At 43.7% G+C, this 22951-nt stretch overlaps 1 protein-coding gene across 2 annotated transcripts; it reads left to right on the top strand.

Annotated features, from left to right (window-relative positions):
* Positions 1-4827: 4827 nt before the first annotated feature.
* Positions 4828-22506, top strand: LOC138962001 (prestin-like). Of its 2 annotated transcripts, XM_070333695.1 has the most exons (8): positions 4837-4969; positions 7024-7044; positions 8229-8474; positions 14946-15080; positions 17768-18009; positions 18637-19580; positions 20377-20567; positions 21397-22506. In XM_070333695.1, the coding sequence occupies exons 1-8, from the start codon at positions 4955-4957 to the stop codon at positions 22387-22389; spliced, it is 2787 nt and encodes a 928-aa protein (XP_070189796.1). In that variant the 5' UTR covers positions 4837-4954; the 3' UTR covers positions 22390-22506. The 2 variants fall into 2 exon arrangements, with proteins under 2 accessions (XP_070189797.1, XP_070189796.1); XM_070333696.1 differs by lacking the exon at positions 7024-7044 and having other exon boundaries at positions 4828-4969.
* Positions 22507-22951: the final 445 nt, after the last annotated feature.

Here is a 22951-nt window from a genome sequence, read left to right as displayed (position 1 = left end):
TGACAAATAAAACAAGTTATAGCCCACATTCTGATGAACAATAAAACAAGTTATAGCCCTAAACATTGTGATGAACAATAAAACAAGTTATAGCCCTAAACATTGAGATGAACCCTAACCCAAGTTATAGCCCTAAACATTGTGATGAACAATAAAACAAGTTATAGCCTAAAGATTGTGATGAACAATAAAACAAATTATAGCCCTAAACATTGTGATGAACAATAAAACAAGTTATAGCCCTAAACATTCTGATGAAAAATAAAACAAGGTATAGCCCTAAACATTGTGATGAACAATAAAACAAGTTATAGCCCGCATTGTGATGAACAATAAAACAAGTTATTGCCCACATTGTGATGAACAATAAAACAAGGTATAGCCCACATTGTGATGAACAATAAAACAAGGTATAGCCCGCATTGTGATGAACAATAAAACAAGTTATAGCCCGCATTGTGATGAACAATAAAACAAGTTATAGCCCGCATTGTGATGAACAATAAAACAAGTTATAGCCCGCATTCTGATGAACAATAAAACAAGTTATAGCCCGCATTGTGATGAACAATAAAACAAGTTATAGCCCTAAACATTGTGATGAACAATAAAACAAGTTATGGCCCTAAACATTGTGATGAACAATAAAACAAGTTATAGCCCGCATTGTGATGAACAATAAAACAAGGTATAGCCCGCATTGTGATGAACAATAAAACAAGGTATAGCCCGCATTGTGATGAACAATAAAACAAGGTATAGCCCGCATTGTGATGAACAAAAAAACACCGAAACAGCATGCTTGTTTACCACAGCGGGCAAGGGTTAAAACTAAACTATGTGCATGTTTTTTTGTGTGTGTGTATTTCACTGACCTTAACCAATAACCAACATTAAACGATATCACAGAAACTAAGTTGGAGACCAAGCAACAAGCAATCTTAAGAAAAGACCAAAAAAACACCCACACGGACAAAAAAAACACACAAAAAAAACAACCAACAAACAAACAAACAAACAAACAAACAAACAAACAAACAAACAAACAAACAAACAAAGAACCCCTCCTCGTTAAAACAAATACGACCCCCCCCCCACACACACACAAAAACCAAAAAAACCAATCAACAACAACAATAAACACAACTGAAAGTGGAACATGGTCAATCAAGTAAAGCAAAACAACACACCCCTTACTAACCCTAACCCTAACCCTAACTAACAACACACCCCTTACTAACCCTAACCCTAACCCTGAACATGCTCAATCAAGTAAAGCAAAACAACACACCCCTTACTGACCCTAACAACACACCCCTTACTAACCCTAACCCTAATAACACACCCCTTACTAACCCTAACAACACGCACACCCCTTACTAACCCTAACCCTAAGAACACACCCCTTACTAACCCTAACAACACACCCCTAACTAACCCTAAGAACACACCCCTTACTAACCCAATAAAACAGATGAACAAAACAACACACCCCTTACTAACCCTAACAACACACCCCTTACTAACCCTAACAACACACCCCTTACTAACCCAATAAAACAGATGAACAAAACAACACACCCCTTACTAACCCTAACAACACACCCCTTACTAACCCAATAAAACAGATAAACAAAACAGGAAGTTCGTCACAAAAATGTGCGATTTGCTTTGGTGTGTTGCATTAAATCAAGTTGAACGAAAAGCTTTGGTGTGTTGCATTAAATCAAGTTGAACGAAAAGCTAAACACATGTAAAACTACCCATTTCTGGATCTTGCATAAAATTGAGTTGGGGGAAAAGCCAGACAAATGTACGACTCCCCCTTTTTACATTTAGTCAAAACTTGACTAAATGTTTTAACATAGAGGGGGGAATCGAGACGAGGGTCGTGGTGTATGTGTGTGTGTCTGTCTGTGTGTGTGTGTGTGTAGAGCGATTCAGACTAAACTACTGGGCCGATCTTTATGAAATCTGACATGAGAGTTTCTGGGTATAATATCCCCGGACGTTTTTTTTATTTTTTCGATAAATACCTTTGATGACGTCATATCCGGCTTTTTGTAAAAGTTGAGGCGGCACTGTCACACCCTCATTTTTCAATCAAATTGATTGACATTTTGGCAAAGCAATGTTCGACAAAGCCCGGGGTTTGGCATTGCATTTCAGCTTGGTGGCTTAAAAACTAATGAGTGAGTTTGGTCATTAAAAATCGGAAACTTGTAATTAAAATTATTTTTTTATTAAACGATCCAAAAACAATTTCATCTTATTCTTCGTCATTTTCTGATTCCAAAAACGTATACATATGTTATATTTGGATTAAAAACAAGCTCTGAAAATTAAAAATATAAAAATTATGATCAAAATTAAATTTCCGAAATCGTTTTAAAAACTATTTCATCTTATTCCTTGTCGGTTCCTGATTCCAAAAACATATAGATATGATATGTTTGGATTAAAAACACGCTCAGAAAGTTAAAACGAAGAGAGGTACAGTAAAGCGTGCTATGAAGCACAGCGCAATCGCTACCGCGCCAAACAGGCTCGTCACTTTCACTACCTTTTGCACTAGCGGCGGACTACGTTCAGTTTCATTCTGTGAGTTCCACAGCTTGACTAAATGTAGTAATTTCGCCTTACGCGACTTGTTTGTTTCTTGCGTGAAATAAAGGTGAAAGAAAAGCCCGACAAATGTAAAACTCTCCATTTCTTGTATCTTGCATAAAATTAAGTTGGGAAAAAAGCCAGACAAACGTACGACTCCCCATGTTTTGTGTCTTGCATGAAATCAAGTTGAAAGGAAAAGTTAGAGGAATGTACGACTCCCCATTTCTTATTTTAGTTAATCATAAACACAGTGTTAAGCAAACCAAGTTTGAAGACAAGAATTAAAGAATTAAACCAAGCTTGAAGACAAGAATTACAAAATTAAACCAAGCTTGAAGACAAGAATTAAAGAATTAAACCAAGTTTGAAGACAAGAATTAAAGAATTAAACCAAGCTTGAAGACAAGAATTACAAAATTAAACCAAGCTTGAAGACAAGAATTACAAAATTAAACCAAGCTTGAAGACAAGAATTACAAAATTAAACCAAGCTTGAAGACAAGAATTACAAAATTAAACCAAGCTTGAAGACAAGAATTAAAGAATTAAACCAAGCTTGAAGACAAGAATTACAAAATTAAACCAAGCTTGAAGACAAGAATTACAAAATTAAACCAAGCTTGAAGACAAGAATTACAAAATTAAACCAAGCTTGAAGACAAGAATTAAAGAATTAAACCAAGCTTGAAGACAAGAATTAAAGAATTAAACCAAGCTTGAAGACAAGAATTACAAAATTAAACCAAGCTTGAAGACAAGAATTACAAAATTAAACCAAGCTTGAAGACAAGAATTAAAGAATTAAACCAAGCTTGAAGACAAGAATTAAAGAATTAAACCAAGCTTGAAGACAAGAATTAAAGAATTAAACCAAGTTTGAAGACAAGAATTAAAGAATTAAACCAAGCTTGAAGACAAGAATTACAAAATTAAACCAAGCTTGAAGACAAGAATTAAAGAATTAAACCAAGTTTGAAGACAAGAATTAAAGAATTAAACCAAGTTTGAAGACAAGAATTAAAGAATTAAACCAAGTTTGAAGACAAGAATTAAAGAATTAAACCAAGCTTGAAGACAAGAATTACAAAATTAAACCAAGTTTGAAGACAAGAATAACAAAATTAAACCAAGTTTGAAGACAAGAATAACAAAATTAAACCAAGCTTGAAGACAAGAATTACAAAATTAAACCAAGTTTGAAGACAAGAATAACAAAATTAAACCAAGTTTGAAGACAAGAATAACAAAATTAAACCAAGCTTGAAGACAAGAATTACAAAATTAAACCAAGTTTGAAGACAAGAATAACAAAATTAAACCAAGTTTGAAGACAAGAATTACAAAATTAAACCAAGTTTGAAGACAAGAATTACAAAATTAAACCAAGCTTGAAGACAAGAAATACAAAATTAAACCAAGCTTGAAGACAAGAATTACAAAATTAAACCAAGTTTGAAGACAAGAATTAAAGAATTAAACCAAGCTTGAAGACAAGAATTACAAAATTAAACCAAGTTTGAAGACAAGAATTAAAGAATTAAACCAAGCTTGAAGACAAGAATTACAAAATTAAACCAAGTTTGAAGACAAGAATTAAAGAATTAAACCAAGTTTGAAGACAAGAATTAAAGAATTAAACCAAGTTTGAAGACAAGAATTAAAGAATTAAACCAAGCTTGAAGACAAGAATTACAAAATTAAACCAAGTTTGAAGACAAGAATTAAAGAATTAAACCAAGCTTGAAGACAAGAATTACAAAATTAAACCAAGTTTGAAGACAAGAATTAAAGAATTAAACTAAGCTTGAAGACAAGAATTAAAGAATTAAACCAAGCTTGAAGACAAGAATTAAAGAATTAAACCAAGCTTGAAGACAAGAATTAAAGAATTAAACCAAGTTTGAAGACAAGAATTACAAAACTCAAACCACACATAGTTAGGAACAACCGTGACACGTTAATTTCTGTATATATAGTATACCACTGACAAATGCATTCAGGAAATCAATTGAGGGAAAGTTTGGAAAAGAAAATGAATACAATGCGGCGCCTTTTCTCTGGTTGTTGAGGGATGGGGCAAGGGGGTGGGGGTGTTGGAGTGGGGGGGGGGGGGTTAAACAGGACACAGGATGTCTTCAAGGGCTCACCAGGGTGACAGCCTCCAACCCAGCCCTGCCTGGCACACCGAGTCATTCGTCTGTGTCCGAACCGTGCACATGGGCTGTAACCTTTTCGCCCATCTCGGCCACAAAAACAATTTGCCCCGAAAAAAAGTGTGACTTGGATTTAGGCGGATTTTTTTTTTTAATATATGAATGTGATATTTGTGTGAACACCGCAGGACATGGAGTCTGGAAAAGTAATTATGTTTTTGACCTCTTCTTTATTCATGAGTCATCTTGAAATGCATATATACAGTGACGTAAGCTGAAATATGGCGAAATTCGTGTTGTGGACATTAAAAGTGGAGACACATTTGGCACCGCATTCAGCTGGTCGCTTTGGTTTGGTTTTAATTCAATCTGTTTGATGCCAATGTCTTTGTTCTGTCAACATTTATAGATTGTTTTTTAATTTGAATTTAATCATCGTTGGAACCTTCTGGAGGTAATCACTACTAATTTGTTTTGGAGGATTATATTTTTACTTTCAAATCGTACTTCGATGGCTTTTGTTGGTAAAGTATTTTGGGGATAAAGTATTTTGTTGGTAAAGTATTTTGGGGGTAAAGTATTTTGTTGGTAAAGTATTTTGTTGGTAAAGTATTTTGGGGGTAAAGTATTTTGTTGGTAAAGTATTTTGTTGGTAAAGTATTTTGTTGGTAAAGTATTTTGGGGGTAAAGTATTTTGTTGGTAAAGTATTTTGGGGGTAAAGTATTTTGTTGGTAAAGTATTTTGTTGGTAAAGTATTTTGGGGGTAAGCTGTTTTCATTGTCTTTAAACCTCTAAAAGTTTTGGAAAGATTTGACGTGGGTTACTGTTTCTGTGACGTCATGATTCTTGACGTGGGTTACTGTTTCTGTGATGTCATGATTCTTGACGTGGGTTACTGTTTCTGTGATGTCATGATTCTTGACGTGGGTTACTGTTTCTTTGATGTCATGATTCTTGACGTGGGTTACTGTTTCTGTGACGTCATGATTCTTGACGTGAGTTACTGTTTCTGTGATGTCATCATTCTTGACGTGGGTTACTGTTTCTGTGATGTCATGATTCTTGACGTGGGTTACTGTTTCTGTGACGTCATGATTCTTGACGTGGGTTACTGTTTCTGTGACGTCATGATTCTTGACGTGGGTTACTGTTTCTGTGATGTCATGATTCATGACGAGGGTAACTTTTTTTGTTGTTTCATGATTCTTAAATAAAGAAACTGAATATATAATCTTTAAGCAGGCGACATTTTTTCTCTCGATTTCATCGAACGTTTTTTTGATCAGTTAAAGCATTTTACAATTGTCGGAGGTTATTCTACATTTTCTTCAGTTTTATGATCAGTTAAATGAAGCATGTTACAATTGTCGGAGGTTATTCTACATTTTCTTCAGTTTTATGATCAGTTAAATGAAGCATGTTACAATTGTCGGAGGTTATTCTACATTTTCTTCAGTTTTATGATCAGTTAAATGAAGCATGTTACAATTGTCGGAGGTTATTCTACATTTTCTTCAGTTTTATGATCAGTTAAATGAAGCATGTTACAATTGTCGGAGTTATTCTACATTGTCTTCAGTTTTATGCTTTTCCTCGCGATACTTTGCAAGAGTCGTCTAAACGGCGGCTTAACTTGGGCACTGTGTTCTGTTGTACACATTAAACAGTGTGTAGTTTTATGGGTGTGCCTGCCGTTGATCACGGCCGGTTTCGTGTGTGACTGTTGTTTTGGTTTCGTCCACGTGTTATTTGCGTGACGTACGTGTGCTCGACGAAGCATCGTAGTTTGTTATGTTTTCTGGATGCACGAAGGTCACAAGACTTGAGTAACGCTCACCTTGTATTTTTGACCAACTTGGCATAGCTTTAGTTAGCACGTGTTGAGCGGCTATGACTTGCTCTTTTCCGTAGTCATGAACAGGCGACCCTGTTTTGGCTTATCATGATCCGTGCAGTCCATGTTATCAGGTATCAAGCGTAGTTGGGGTGTATTTATTTTGGTATGTTGTCTATATCGTTTTGCCATAACGTTTTCGAACCTGCCATAGCAGCGTTGTTTGGGTGTGTCCAAATATTAGTTTTGAATAGTTTTCGGTTTTTAGCCTCATTAACATATTAAGTCGATGTCGAGGATAAACTGTCCTTTTTACGTCAGTACGTTTCTGAGTCTGGAGGGAGTAGGTCGCTTTTTGTTAGTAGCGAACCCGCTGTGTTTTATACTTGTGATTTCCATGGTTTTGTGTGTTTCATGAGGAACAGTTCCTGCCTGATGGCGCAAAGGTAAAATATTGTTTTGTTAGTTAAGACTTGTTGTTTTCTAATGTTTGTCTTTGTGTGTTCGTCTCAGTCAACAGAGTTTTAGTGCGTTAGTAGTTTTGGTAGGTGTTGTTATTTTTTCTCTTTTGAAGGTCAATAGTTTTAGGAAGGTATTGTTTATGTCTTTTCGATAATTGTAGTCATTTGTACGTGTTCTAAACGGGATAGTTATTATTGCAGTTGTATGTTTTGTTACTTGACAAATTTGGAGACTATGGTGCTTTATGAATTAAGGGTTGTCGGCCACTCTCTGTATGTTATTAAATGTTCGTAGATTATTTCGTTGTTTTCAGGTGAATGTTAGTTGAATTGTGGTTTATGTATTCTATCGCAGGGTTTAATTGACACTGTATTTATTGTAAGTATTGATATTATATTCTGTGCCTTATATATGTGTTTTTTGTGTGTGTATTTGCAGTTTTTTACCGAAACGAATATCGAACTTAACCACGCATTTAAGTTCCAAGTAACAAGAAATGGTGGCTGGATAGTTAGCTAAAATAAACAACCATAAATCTTCTTGTTCTTTCGAGTTATTTCTTTGTACCTCCTGCAAGCGAGTCTGTGACGTAGGTTCTGCCTTCCTTAAGAAACATGTGCACTCACAATGGGTTCATTAATCGTCATCTCCGTTACCGTCATCTCCGTTACCGTCATCTCCGTTACCGTCAATTGCGCTACCGTCATTTGCGCTGCTGTCCCCTTGAACCCACACATGTATAGTACGTAATTTTTTTTAATATGGACGGGCACCCATTTTTGCGTGTTAGTGAACAATAGAAAAATGCAAAAACACAAAAATTGTACACAAAATGCAACGGCTTTTCTTTTTTTTTTGTGGAATATTTTAGAATTAACTAATTGTTTTATATTGACATTCTGTCAAGTGACTGGCCTGTGGATTGTTGGTCTCACTAAAAGCAAGGGCATTAACTCTTTGCCAGCCCGACAATTCTTTCCGGAATTCGTCTAATTCAAACACCATGTACTATATCCTTAGTACACTTTCACCCACTTTTTTTGTGTAGTACACTTGCACCCTCTATTGATTAGTACACTTGTACCTTGTATTGATCAGTGCACTTGCACCCTCTATTGATTACTTCAACTCTTTATTGAAAATAACATTTGCACTCTCCATGTTGCAGGACACGTTGCATCTGTCGGGGGAGGTTCCCGAGCGGCGTGTCTCCACCGGCGCCACCCCTAACCGCTACCAGACCAACCAGCGGCGACGTCGCAGCGGACTGTCGGGGCTACAGCAGCCGACCTTGACCTCTAACCCCGCAATGGACAACAACGGCGTCCAGATGTCCGAGAAACGGCGCCGGTCATCGTGTCCCGTCATCAACCTGGAGAGTGCGGTCAACGTCAAGCGTGCTGCACAGACACAGGTCAGTCATGGGGGGGGGGGGGGGAGGGGGAGGGAGAGGGGGGGGGCAAAAATGGGGTAGAGAGAGGGAGGGGAGAGAGGAGGGGGGGGGGGGGTGTGGAGAGGATGAAAGAAGTTGAACGGACAGACCTATTAACCCTAAAGAGTCACGGAGGGTCCAACCTCTAACACAGACAACCTAACTCAACTAACTCTCCCTCTCCCTCTCTCTGTGTCTCCCTCTCTCTGTGTCTCGCTCTCTCTGTGTCTCGCTCTCTCTGTGTCTCCCTCTCTGTGTCTCCCTCTCTCTGTGTCTCCCTCTCTCTGTGTCTCCCTCTCCCTGTGTCTCCCTCTCCCTGTGTCTCCCTCTCCCTGTGTCTCCCTCTCTCTGTGTCTCCCTCTCTCTGTGTCTCCCTCTCTCTGTGTCTCCCTCTCTCTGTGTCTCCCTCTCTCTGTGTCTCCCTCTCTGTGTCTCCCTCTCTCTGTGTCTCCCTCTCTCTGTGTCTCCCTCTCTGTGTCTCCCTCTCTCTGTGTCTCCCTCTCTCTGTGTCTCCCTCTCTCTGTGTCTCCCTCTCTGTGTCTCCCTCTCTCTGTGTCTCCCTCTCTCTGTGTCTCCCTCTCCCTGTGTCTCCCTCTCTCTGTGTCTCCCTCTCTCTGTGTCTCCCTCTCTCTGTGTCTCCCTCTCTCTGTGTCTCCCTCTCTCTGTGTCTCCCTCTCTCTGTGTCTCCCTCTCTCTGTGTCTCTCTCTCTCTGTGTCTCCCTCTCTCTGTGTCTCCCTCTCTCTGTGTCTCGCTCTCTCTGTGTCTCCCTCTCTCTGTGTCTCCCTCTCTGTGTCTCCCTCTCTGTGTCTCCCTCTCTCTGTGTCTCTCTCTCTCTGTGTCTCCCTCTCTCTGTGTCTCCCTCTCTCTGTGTCTCCCTCTCTCTGTGTCTCCCTCTCTGTGTCTCCCTCTCTGTGTCTCGCTCTCTCTGTGTCTCCCTCTCTCTGTGTCTCCCTCTCTGTGTCTCCCTCTCTCTGTGTCTCGCTCTCTCTCTGTGTCTCGCTCTCTGTCTGTCGCGCTCTCTCTGTGTCTCGCTCTCTCTGTGTCTCGCTCTCTCTGTGTCTCGCTCTCTCTGTGTCTCGCTCTCTCTGTGTCTCCCTCTCTCTGTGTCTCCCTCTCTCTGTGTCTCGCTCTCTCTGTGTCTCCCTCTCTCTGTGTCTCCCTCTCTCTGTGTCTCCCTCTCTCTGTGTCTCCCTCTCTGTGTCTCCCTCTCTGTGTCTCCCTCTCTGTGTCTCCCTCTCTGTGTCTCCCTCTCTGTGTCTCCCTCTCTGTGTCTCGCTCTCTCTGTGTCTCCCTCTCTCTGTGTCTCCCTCTCTCTGTGTCTCCCTCTCTGTGTCTCCCTCTCTGTGTCTCGCTCTCTCTGTGTCTCGCTCTCTCTGTGTCTCGCTCTCTCTGTGTCTCGCTCTCTCTGTGTCTCCCTCTCTGTGTCTCGCTCTCTCTGTGTCTCCCTCTCTGTGTCTCGCTCTCTCTGTGTCTCGCTCTCTCTGTGTCTCCCTCTCTCTGTGTCTCCCTCTCTGTGTCTCGCTCTCTCTGTGTCTCGCTCTCTCTGTGTCTCCCTCTCTGTGTCTCCCTCTCTGTGTCTCGCTCTCTCTGTGTCTCCCTCTCTGTGTCTCGCTCTCTCTGTGTCTCCCTCTCTGTGTCTCGCTCTCTCTGTGTCTCGCTCTCTCTGTGTCTCGCTCTCTCTGTGTCTCGCTCTCTCTGTGTCTCCCTCTCTGTGTCTCGCTCTCTCTGTGTCTCCCTCTCTGTGTCTCGCTCTCTCTGTGTCTCGCTCTCTCTGTGTCTCCCTCTCTCTGTGTCTCCCTCTCTGTGTCTCGCTCTCTCTGTGTCTCCCTCTCTGTGTCTCGCTCTCTCTGTGTCTCCCTCTCTGTGTCTCCCTCTCTGTGTCTCCCTCTCTCTGTCTCCCTCTCTCTGTGTCTCCCTCTCTCTGTGTCTCGCTCTCTCTGTGTCTCGCTCTCTCTGTGTCTCGCTCTCTCTGTGTCTCGCTCTCTCTGTGTCTCCCTCTCTCTGTGTCTCCCTCTCTCTGTGTCTCCCTCTCTCTGTGTCTCCCTCTCCCTGTGTCTCCCTCTCTCTGTGTCTCCCTCTCTCTGTGTCTCCCTCTCTCTGTGTCTCCCTCTCTCTGTGTCTCCCTCTCTCTGTGTCTCGCTCTCTCTGTGTCTCCCTCTCCCTGTGTCTCCCTCTCTCTGTGTCTCCCTCTCTCTGTGTCTCGCTCTCTCTGTGTCTCCCTCTCCGTGTCTCCCTCTCTCTGTGTCTCCCTCTCTCTGTGTCTCCCTCTCTCTGTGTCTCCCTCTCTCTGTGTCTCCCTCTCTGTGTCTCCCTCTCCCTGTGTCTCCCTCTCCCTGTGTCTCCCTCTCCCTGTGTCTCCCTCTCTCTGTGTCTCGCTCTCCCTGTGTCTCCCTCTCTCTGTGTCTCCCTCTCTCTGTGTCTCCCTCTCTCTGTGTCTCCCTCTCTCTATGTCTCCCTCTCTCTGTGTCTCGCTCTCTGTGTCTCCCTCTCTCTGTGTCTCGCTCTCTGTGTCTCCCTCTCTCTGTGTCTCGCTCTCTGTGTCTCCCTCTCTCTGTGTCTCGCTCTCTCTGTGTCTCCCTCTCTCTGTGTCTCGCTCTCTCTCTGTGTCTCGCTCTCTCTGTGTCTCGCTCTCTCTGTGTCTCCCTCTCTCTGTGTCTCCCTCTCTCTGTGTCTCGCTCTCTCTCTGTGTCTCGCTCTCTGTCTGTCTCGCTCTCTCTGTGTCTCGCTCTCTCTGTGTCTCGCTCTCTCTGTGTCTCGCTCTCTCTGTGTCTCGCTCTCTCTGTGTCTCCCTCTCTCTGTGTCTCGCTCTCTCTGTGTCTCGCTCTCTCTGTGTCTCCCTCTCTCTGTGTCTCTCACTCTCCCTCTCTCTCTCTCTCTCTCTCTCTCTCTCTCTCTCTCTCTCTCTCTCTCTCTCTCTCTCTCTCACCTAAACATAAATCATGCCATTAATAAGTTAGCAGACATCTCGTCAATCCTTTATAACTCTGGTAAACCTTTTCATATTTTTGGATTGTCAGAGTCTAGGCTGTCGAGTAAAGTAGCAGACTCTGAGCTCACAATCCCGGGTTATGTCACTTTACGCAGAGATGCACAGAAACACACTGAAACTGGAGTGTTACTTTATATCAGTGATTCCATAACTTTTACACGCCTTACCCACCAAGAGCAACACCCTGTTGAATCAGTGTGGATAGAAGTAAAATTAAAAAGAGCCCCAGCGATACAACTTGGTTTCTGCTACAGGAACCCATCTGAACGAGTGAACTGGAGGGATAATCTCTCTATGTTAGACGCAGTTTTACTCGAGGGAAAAAAAACAGTAATCCTTGGTGATTTTAACATTGATTTACTGAAACCAAGTAAGGTATGGTTGGATATATTTGAATGTTATAATTTAAATCAGGTTGTGCAAACCCCCACAAGGGTAACAAACACTTCAAAAACGCGTATTGACCATGTATACGTATCTCATTTACACCATATAGCTAAAGTTTGTGTTCCAATACACGGCTGCAGTGACCATTACCCCGTGTGTGTCACCTGGTCCCGTAAAGGTGTAAAAGTCCCTCACGCTGGTCACAACACAATAACATATGGTTCGTTTTCCAAATTTAATGAGGAAGATTTTCTTGAGGATTTGTTGCACTCCCTACTTGAAAATGTTTATAATTTGACTGATCCGGACGAAGCTTTTGAATATTGGCATGATTCTTATTTAAAGGTTTATAACAAACACGCTCCATTAAAAACCCAGAGGGTAAAGCATAAATTGAAACCAAAATGGTTTGATCAAGAATTGCAAGAGGCAGCTGATTATCGCGATATTTTGAAAAAAAGAGGGCTGGAAAATGAGTATAGAGATCAGAGAAACAAATGTAAGACTGTGACTGAATGACAGTTACGGTACACATGTACTTTTGCGCATCCGTCTGAACTCGTGAACTCGTGGTACCTCTGTACTATCGAGGACTTAAACCTGTACTATCGGGGATCCACTAAGGTTTCCGAGACTGTGTTTTGTCTGTATTGAAATGGTCTGGTGGAATTGCCGATTCGTAAAATTGCATAGGTAAAATTGGTGTCTTTTTGAACCTAACACCCCTCTGGGTTGGGTTTATGTTTAAGTATCACGCGAGATTACGCGCGCTTTCTTGTCTGGGGCTTTCTTTTGCTTGGAATCCTTGAGACTGAGCACGTTACAGGAGTTTGTAAAATACTCTCCAAGAGGCTTTACTTGTTGTCGAGAATAAAACACTTCTTGAACAGGCATGGCAGGCAACTTTTCTTTAACGCTCACATTCAATCGATCATTGATTATGCGTCAACACTATGGGATTGTGCGAGTGCAAAAACTCTGAAACCTTTATTTAGTATACATAAAAGAGCAATCAAAGTTATTTTATTACAAGTCTCGGTTTCCAACGAAGACTATAAACTTTTAAACATTCTTCCTCCTAAATCAAGACTCATGTACAATAAAGGCGTTTTGATGCATAAACTCATAATTGGAAGAGCGCCTGCACCTCTTTCTTCTCAATTCACTTCCCACAATTTAAGAGACCCGACAAAAATGTATGCTCCTCGGACTCTTATAGATCTTTTTAAGTGCAGCCTATACTCTTTTCGGGGACTAATCTTTGGAATTTACTTCCAAGCGGTCTCAAACATTCTGTCAATGCCAAGACTTTTAAAGACAGATATTTCTCATTCCTTATACATGGCACATTACGTTCTCACTTAGCCTGAACATGTTTATATTGTTGATGCCTTATTTGTACCTTTTACACGTTTCAGTAGATAAATGTACCTAATTAATTTCATAACATGACTTATGTAACGATACTACATTGCTATTACTTGCAACGTAGTTGCTTCATTGACTCCTCAGTTTCACGGATTTTTTTATTCCCTCGAAGTTTCACACGTTTTTTGTTGCTTGAAACAGTTTTCATTATACCTTTGACAATAATATGTCATGTTCGTTTGTATGTATATTTTTGTTTGTTTGTTTAGTCTGTTAATCGTTTGCTTGTTTGTCGTTTGTTTTTATTACTTCTTCAATTGATATTCCAACATTTTAAAACGTATTATCATTAGATTAAACCCTCCCATGGGCGAGGGCTGAATGTCAAAAAGCACCTGTTTGCTTATGCCATTACCCTCGTTAATAAAGAATTTGTCATTGTCTCTCTCTCTCTCTTGCTCTCTCTCTCTCGCTCTCTCTCGCTCTCCCTCCCTCGCTCTCTCTCTCTCTCTCTCTCTCTGTCTTTCCCACAGACACACACACCGGCACGCAGACACACACACAGACACACACACACACACACACACACACACACACACACACACACACACACACACATACATACACACACACTCACACACACAAAGACACACACCGACATACAGACACACAGACACAGACACAGACACAGACACACGCACACACACACAAAATTGATAGTGTACGTTCAAGAAGATATCGTACATTAAACAAGTCGCGTAAGGCGAAATTACTACATTTAGTCAAGCTGTGGAACTCACAGAATGAAACTGAACGCACTGCATTTTTTGACAATGACCATAGTCCGCCGCTCGTGCAAAAGGCAGTCAAAGTTAACGAGCCTGTTTAGCGCGGTAGTGGTTGCGCTGTGCTGGGTTAGGCTTTTTTTGTACCTCTCTTCGTTTTTAACTTTCTGATCGTGTTTTTAATTCAAACTTCTTATATGTAAGTGTTTTTGGAATCAGGAACCGACAAGGAATAAGATGAAATTGTTTTTAAATCGACTGATTTCGGAAATTGTATTTTAATCATAATTTTGATATTTTTAATTTTCAGAGCTTATTTTTAATACAAATATAACATATTGATATGTATTTGAATAACATGAACGTAATTTTGGATCATTTCATAAAAAAGAATTTAAAGTTCAATTTTGAGTTTTAATGACCAAAGTCATTAATTAATATTTGAGCCTACAAGCTGAAATGCAATACCAAAGTCCGGCCTTCGTCGAAGATTGCTTGGCCAAAATTGCAATCAATTTGATTGAAAAATGAGGGTGTGACAGTGTCGCCTCAACTTTTCCAAATAGCCGGATATGACGTCATCAAAGACATTTATCCAAAAAATGAAAAACACATCTGGGGATATCATACCCAGGAACTCTCTTGTAAAATTTTATAAAGATCGGTCCAGTAGTTTAGTCTGAATCGCTCTACACACACACACCCACACACACGCACAGACAGACAGACAGACAGACAGACAGACAGACACACACACACACACACACACACACACACACACACACACACACACACACACACACACACACACACACACACACAAATACACCACGACCCTCGTCTGGATTCCCCCTATGCAACATGACCGTTGAGTGATTGACAAGTCTGGTTTGATGAGTAATATGCAACATGACCGTTGACAGGTCCAGTTTGATGAGTTGCACCTGAAGCAGCAGAAGGATGAGAAGCCACCCCTCAAGGACCGGGTGTGCAGTCAGGTGTACTGTGACAAGAAACGATCCTGGAAGATCCTCACCTCCTACATCCCCGTCGTGCGGGTAAGCGTCACGTCTTCTGTGCCGTCCTATGTTGATTGTCACAAGTTTTGTTTGTACCCAAAGATCGTCACCTCCTACATCCACGTAGTGCGGGTAAGCGTTACGTCTTCTGTGTCCTATGTTGATTGTCACAAGTTTTGTTTGTACCCAAAGATCGTCACCTCCTACATCCACGTCGTGCGGGTAAGCGTTACGTCTTCTGTGTCCTATGTTGATTGTCACAAGTTTTGTTTGTACCCAAAGATCGTCACCTCCTACATCCACGTCGTGCGGGTAAGCGTTACGTCTCGTGTGTCTTCTGGTCATTCTTTTGTTTGACTCAAAGATTTAAATAGTTATTCGCCAAAGACGCGTCTTTTTGTATGCTCGCTGTGCTACCATTCTGGTTGCAGTCTGTGCCACCTTTCTGTATGTTCGCTGTGCTACCCTTCTGGTTTCCAGTCTGTGCCACCTTTCTGTATGTTCGCTGTGCTACCATTCTGGTTGCAGTCTGTGCCACCTTTCTGTATGTTCGCTGTGCTACCAGGCCTTCTGGTTGCAGTCTGTGCCACCTTTCTGTATGTTCGCTGTGCTACCCTTCTGGTTTCCAGTCTGTGCCACCTTTCTGTATGTTCGCTGTGCTACCCTTCTGGTTTCCAGTCTGTGCCACCTTTCTGTATGTTTGCTGTGCTACCCTTCTGGTTTCCAGTCTGTGCCACCTTTCTGTATGTTCGCTGTGCTACCCTTCTGGTTTCCAGTCTGTGCCACCTTTCTGTATGTTCGCTGTGCTACCCTTCTGGTTTCCAGTCTGTGCCACCTTTCTGTATGTTCGCTGTGCTACCCTTCTGGTTTCCAGTCTGTGCCACCTTTCTGTATGTTCGCTGAGCTACCCTTCTGGTTTCCAGTCTGTGCCACCTTTTCTGTATGTTCGCTGTGCTACCCGTCTGGTTTGCAGTCTGTGCCACCTTTCTGTATGTTCGCTGAGCTACCCTTCTGGTTTGCAGTCTGTGCCACCTTTCTGTATGTTCGCTGTGCTACCCTTCTGGTTTCCAGTCTGTGCCACCTTTCTGTATGTTCGCTGTGCTACCATTCTGGTTTCCAGTCTGTGCCACCTTTCTGTATGTTCGCTGTGCTACCCGTCTGGTTTCCAGTCTGTGCCACCTTTCTGTATGTTCGCTGAGCTACCCTTCTGGTTTCCAGTCTGTGCCACCTTTTCTGTATGTTCGCTGTGCTACCCTTCTGGTTTCCAGTCTGTGCCACCTTTCTGTATGTTCGCTGTGCTACCATTCTGGTTTCCAGTCTGTGCCACCTTTCTGTATGTTCGCTGTGCTACCCTTCTGGTTGCAGTCTGTGCCACCTTTCTGTATGTTCGCTGTGCTACCCTTCTGGTTTCCAGTCTGTGCCACCTTTCTGTATGTTCGCTGTGCTACCCTTCTGGTTGCAGTCTGTGCCACCTTTCTGTATGTTCGCTGTGCTACCCTTCTGGTTTCCAGTCTGTGCCACCTTTCTGTATGTTCGCTGTGCTACCCTTCTGGTTTCCAGTCTGTGCCACCTTTCTGTATGTTCGCTGTGCTACCCTTCTGGTTTCCAGTCTGTGCCACCTTTCTGTATGTTCGCTGAGCTACCCTTCTGGTTTGCAGTCTGTGCCACCTTTCTGTATGTTCGCTGAGCTACCCTTCTGGTTTGCAGTCTGTGCCACCTTTCTGTATGTTCGCTGTGCTACCCTTCTGGTTTCCAGTCTGTGCCACCTTTCTGTATGTTCGCTGTGCTATCCTTCTGGTTGCAGTCTGTGCCACCTTTCTGTATGTTCGCTGTGCTACCCTTCTGGTTTCCAGTCTGTGCCACCTTTCTGTTCTAATGCTTTGTTACCGTTATAGCTAATATAGTGAGTTCGCCTTAGCTGCCACTGCTCTGCCTTCCTCTCGGCGTATTATGTAGGTTTGTGTTTTGTGTGTGCAGTACATCCGCTAATACTAAGTCAGTTCGCCGTACTGACGTGTTTAGTTCGCCACCCTGACGTGTTATGTTTGTGTGTGCCTAACATCCGTTATTACAAGCTGAAAGAGTTCGCCACCCTGACGTGTTATGTATGTTTGAGTGCTTAACATCCGTTATTACAAGCTGAAAGAGTAAGTCGTCCTGACGTGTTATGTATGTTTGAGTGCTTAACATCCGTTATTACAAGCTGAAAGAGTAAGTCGTCCCTGACGTGTTATGTATGTATGTTTTTGTGTACATTACATCTGTTATTACAAGCTGAAAGAGTTAGCCACCCTGACGTGTTATGTATGTTAGTGTGTGGAGTAAATCCGTTATTACAAGCTGAAAGAGTTCGCCGTCCTGACGTGTTATGTATGTTAGTGTGTGGAGTAAATCCGTTATTACAAGCTGAAAGAGTTCGCCGTCCTGACGTGTTATGTATGTTAGTGTGTGGAGTAAATTCGTTATTACAAGCTGAAAGAGTAAGTCGTCCCTGACGTGTTACGTATGTATGTTTGTGTGTACATTACATCTGTTATTACAAGCTGAAAGAGTTAGCCACTCTGACATGTTATGTATGTGTGTGCCTAACATCCGTTATTCCAAGCTGTAAGAGTTAGCCGTCCCTGACGTGTTATGGATGTTCGTGTGTGCAGTACATCCGGGCCGTTATTACAAGCTGAAAGAGTTCGCCGTCCCTGACGTGTTGTGGATGTTCGTGTGTGCAGTACATCCGTTATTACAAGCTGAAAGAGTTCGCCGTCCCTGACGTCTTCGCGGGGCTGACGGTGGGCATCCTGCACATCCCCCAGGCCCTGGCGTTCGGCGCGCTGACCTCGGTCAAGGTCGAGAACGGTCTCTTCACCTCCGTCTGGCCGGTCCTCCTCTACGTCCTCTTTGGTACATCCGCCCACGTTTCTATGGGAACCAGCGCCGTCATCTGTATCCTGACCGCCGCCACTGTGGACAGGTAGGTTACTGCTGTCAAATCAGGTGTTGGTGTTGAACAGTACAGTGTAGACATTCTTTCTTTATTTGGTGTTTAACGTCGTTTTCAACCACGAAGGTTATATCGCGACGGGGGAAGGGGGAAGATGGGATAGAGCCACTTGTCAATTGTTTCTTGTTCACAAAAGCACTAATCAAAAATTTGATCCAGGGGCTTGCAACGTAGTACAAAATATTACCTTACTGTGAGAATGCAAGTTTCCAGTACAAAGGACTTAACATTTCTTACATACTGCTTGACTAAAATCTTTACAAAAAACGACTATTCTATACAAGAAACACTTAACAAGGGTAAAAGGAGAAACAGAATCCGTTAGTCGCCTCTTACGACATGCTGGGGAGCATCCGGTAAATTCTTTCTCGTCCCAACCAATATGGGACTCCCCCTAACCCGCGGGGGGTACAGTGTAGACAGGTAGGGATGTGACGTGTTGAATAGTACATGACTGGCGGTGGTGTGAACACACATGTTTACATTTCTCTGATCACTGTTACAGGTTAGGACAGGGCTGGGCGGCAGAGCGACCTTGGCTGACCAACATGACGTCACGTGGTGTGATGTTTACATTTTTTTTGACCACGGTTGCAGGTTAGGACAGGGCTGGGCGGCAGAGCGACCTTGGCTGACCAACATGACTAGCGGTGGTGTGAACGGGACGGCCATGTTGCTTGACGAAGTGCCCGAGTACCTAGACTACAAGGAAGAGATTGCGATGGGCGTGGCCTTTGTGTCGGGCCTGATGATGATTGGTCTGGGCCTATTCAAGCTAGGCTTCATCACCTTCTATCTTTCCGAGTCTTTCTTCACGGCCTTCACCTCGGCGGCCGCGGTGCACATCGGGACGAGCCAGATGTCCTCCATGCTCGGGCTGAAGATCCAGCGCTTCGCGGGCGTGGGTAAGATCATCTACACCTACGAGGCCATCTTTTCCGTCATCACGACGACCAACATAGCGGCGCTGATCATCGCGGTGACGACGTGCGTGGTGATCCAGCTGGTCAAAGACTGCATCAACGAGCGGTTCAAGCACAAGCTGTTCGCGCCCATCCCCATCGAGCTCTTTGTCGTCATCTTCGCTACAGTCGTGTCTTACTTAGGCGAGTTTGCCGACCAGTTCGGGGTGGACGTGGTGGGCACGTTCCCCAACACCATCCCGCCACCCCGGGTACCCATGCGCGCACTGCAAGAGTCGCCCAAGTTCCTGGTGGACGCCTTCATCCTGGCCATCCTCATCTTCGCCAACACCATCGCCATGGCCAAGATTTGCGCCAAGAAACACAACTACGAGGTGGACGACTCGCAGGAGCTGATCGCGTACGGCATGTGCAACGCCGTGTCTTCCTTCTTTCTGTGCTTCCCGTCCAGCGTGGCCCCCCCTCGCTCCATGGTCGCCTCCAACATGAACGCGCGCACCACGCTCTGCGGGGTCTTCAGCGCGGCCGTCATGGTGTGCGTCATCCTCTTCATCGGCCCGCTGTTTGTGGCGCTCCCCAAGTCGGCTCTGTCTGCCATCATCTTTATCTCCCTTAAAGGTAACCCGCTTTTAACATTTATCTCCCTTAAAGGTAGTACGCTTTTAACATTTATTTCTCATAAAGGTAGCACGCTTGAAACCCTGCTTATCTTCGTTAAAGGTAGCTCGCTTGAAACAATCTTCATCTCCCTTAAAGGTAACCCGCTTTTAACAACATTTATCTCCCTTAAAGGTAGCACGCTTTAAACAATCTTTATAACCCTAACTCCTACTGTTACCCTAAGCGGTCATGGTGTGCGTCATCCTCTTCATCGGCTCGCTGTTTGTGGCGCTCCCAATATCGGCTGTGGCTGCCATCACCTTCGTCTCCCTTAAAGGTAACACGCTCTAAACAAGAATTGTTCCGCTTAAAGATAACATACTTTCAGCAATCTTAATCTCCGTTGAAGATAATAAGCTGACAACATTTTCATCACACTCGAAGTCCTCTTGCTTTTATTTCTGTAACACATAGTCAAGAAATTCACGTACATGTGTAGAGGGTAAACCCACATGGTGGTGACTTCATCAACAACAAAAACGGAGAGAGAGAGAGAGAGAGAGAGAGAGAGAGAGAGAGAGAGAGAGAGAGAGAGAGAGAGAGAGAGAGAGACAGAGACAGAGAGAGAGACACAGAGAGACAGAGACAGAGACAGAGACAGAGACAGAGAGAGAGAGACAGAGACAGTGTTTCTAATGCTGACCAAACCGGCCACAGGTCTTTTTGTGCAGACACAGAGACAGACAGACAGACAGACAGAGACAGAGAGAGAGACAAGAGACAGTGTTTCTAATGCTGACCAAACCGGCCACAGGTCTTTTTGTGCAGATTCTGGACGGCAGGAAGTTCTGGAAGATCAACAAGTTTGACTTTGTCATCTGGTTCTTCACTTTCTTCGCCACCGTCTTCCTCGACATCGACGTTGGGCTGGGTGTGGGTGTGGCTGTGTCTCTTATCACCGTCGTCTTCCAGACACAGTTCGCACGGGGCTACCGGCTGGGCAAGGTGGGTGACGATAGTGATGATGATAGTGATTATAGTGATGATGATAGTGATGAAAGTGGTGGTGATAGTGATGATAGTGAGTATGATAGTGATGATAGTGACGATGAAAGTGATGATGATAGTGATGATAGTGAGTATGATAGTGACGATAGTGATTATAGTGATGATGATAGTGATGATAGTGGTGGTGATAGTGATGATAGTGGTGGTGATAGTGATGATAGTGACGATGAAAGTGATGATGATAGTGATGATAGTGAGTATGATAGTGATGATAGTGGTGGTGATAGTGATGATAGTGAGTATGATAGTGACGACAGTGACGATGAAAGTGATGATGATAGTGATGATAATGAGTATGATAGTGATGATAGTGACCATGGAAGTGATGATGATAGTGATGAAAGTGATGATGATAGTGACGATGAAAGTGATGATGATAGTGATGATAGTGATGATGATAGTGATGATGATAGTGACGATAGGGATGATGATAGTGATTACAGTGATGATGATAGTGATGATAGTGATGAAAGTGGTGATGATAGTGAGTATGATAGTGATGATAGTGACGATGAAAGTGATGATGATAGTGACGATAGTGATGATGATAGTGATGATAGTAACGTGGGGCAGGGTGTGGGTGTGGCTGTGTCTTTCATCGCCGTCGTCTTCCAGAGAGACACAGTTCTCGCGGGGCTAACGGCAGGGCAAGGTGGGTGACGATAATGATGATGATAGTGATGCTAGTGACGATAGTGATGACGATGACGACAACGACGATGACGATGACGATGATGATGATAAAATGCTGTCACTCATCCTGCAGGTGGCGAAGGACAACGTGTTCGTGGAAGCCAAGCGGTACACAGACGCCAGCGAGATCCCAGGGCTGAGGATCTTCCGTTTCGAGTCCAATCTGTATTTCGCCAACGCGGAGATTTTCCGCAACAGCCTGTACTCCAAGACGATGAACCCGCGCAAGCTGCTCAAGTTCCTGAAGAAGCGCGAGGAGGTGTACGAGAAAGAGACCAGGGAGCGGATCGCACAGGGACTCGCGCCCCAACAGCGCCGCAACTCGGTGATGACGGGCGAGAACCTGCTGGTGAACCAACGGCTGTCAGTCGTGACCCTGGCCACCTCAGACTTCGCGGGCAGCCTGACCCAGCTGGCCGCAGAGAAGAAGCGCAAGGTCTCTGCCAGCAGTATGGACAAAGCGGCCTACACCATTGACGAGAACCGCGCGGCCTACACCATTGACGAGAACCGCGCGGCCTACACCATTGACGAGAACCGCGCGGGCTTCAGCCGGCTGCAGCAAAACAAGTCAGACAAGGGCAAGAGCAAGAGCCAGGACTCGCTGTCAGGGGCGAGCAACGGCCGTGGCAACCCCGGTCGCAAAGCCTCGCTGGAATCGTCCATCAGTATCGGCACCTTGGACGACGAGGAGGTGGACGATTATGGCGAGGTGGTCATCAGCGACGAGAAGCTGAAGCGCATGCGCCGTGTGCACCACGTGATCATCGACTGCTCGCCCATCAACTACATGGACGCTTCGGGGTCAAACGTTCTGTGCCACATCTTCTCCGAGTACGCCCACGTTCACGTGCAGGTGTTCCTGGCCGGCGTGTCCGCCGCTGTCCGACGCGCCATGAAACACGCCGGAGCCTTCGACAAGATCCCGCACGAGAACTTCTTCCTGGAGGTGTCGGACGCCGTGGCCGTGGCCAGGACCAAGCAGGTAGAGGCTCTGTCCCAGGCGGAGCTGGAAGACTTCTCTGACGAGGAGGCTGAAGAGGACTCTTACGTGACGAAAATGTAGAAGACTCTGACGAAGATGTAGAACTGTTTGCTATGTGACAAAGTATTGCTAACCCAAACCCTATATAATAGGGTGATGTGTTGATTTTTTGAGAATAAAAACGGTTGAAAAACTTAATGCATTTCATTTTATTGGTGTGGTGCAGAAGATGTAAAAATGCCATAACCCCTAACCCTAACCCTAACCCTAAGCCTTGACGTACTTAAAAACCCTAACCCTAACCTACTTAAAATGACAACAGCCTTGACCTAGTTAAATACCTTGACCTACAAACAAACAAAGAAAGAAACGAAGAAAGAAAACAAAGAAAGAAACAAAGAAAGAAACACCGAAACAAAGAAACAACTAAACACACAAACAAAGAAACAAACAAACAAAAAAACAAATACTAAACAAAACAACGTTGCAATCGAAGAAATCCATGTAAAAAGTGTAACTAGTGGTCCAAGGGAAGCAACTCCTGTCCAAAAAACTGTGAAAAAAGCCGTAATTAGCTCCTGTAAATAAAATAGTTCAAATGCGGTAATAATCGAGTAAACGCCCACCCCCCGATTTCTTGAAT

The sequence above is a fragment of the Littorina saxatilis genome, linkage group LG3 (genome assembly GCF_037325665.1).
Source record: "Littorina saxatilis isolate snail1 linkage group LG3, US_GU_Lsax_2.0, whole genome shotgun sequence".
Classification (NCBI taxonomy): Eukaryota; Metazoa; Mollusca; class Gastropoda; order Littorinimorpha; family Littorinidae; genus Littorina; species Littorina saxatilis.
The sequence above is the reverse complement of the archived record's forward strand: the minus strand, read 5'-3'. Positions and strand labels throughout refer to the sequence as shown.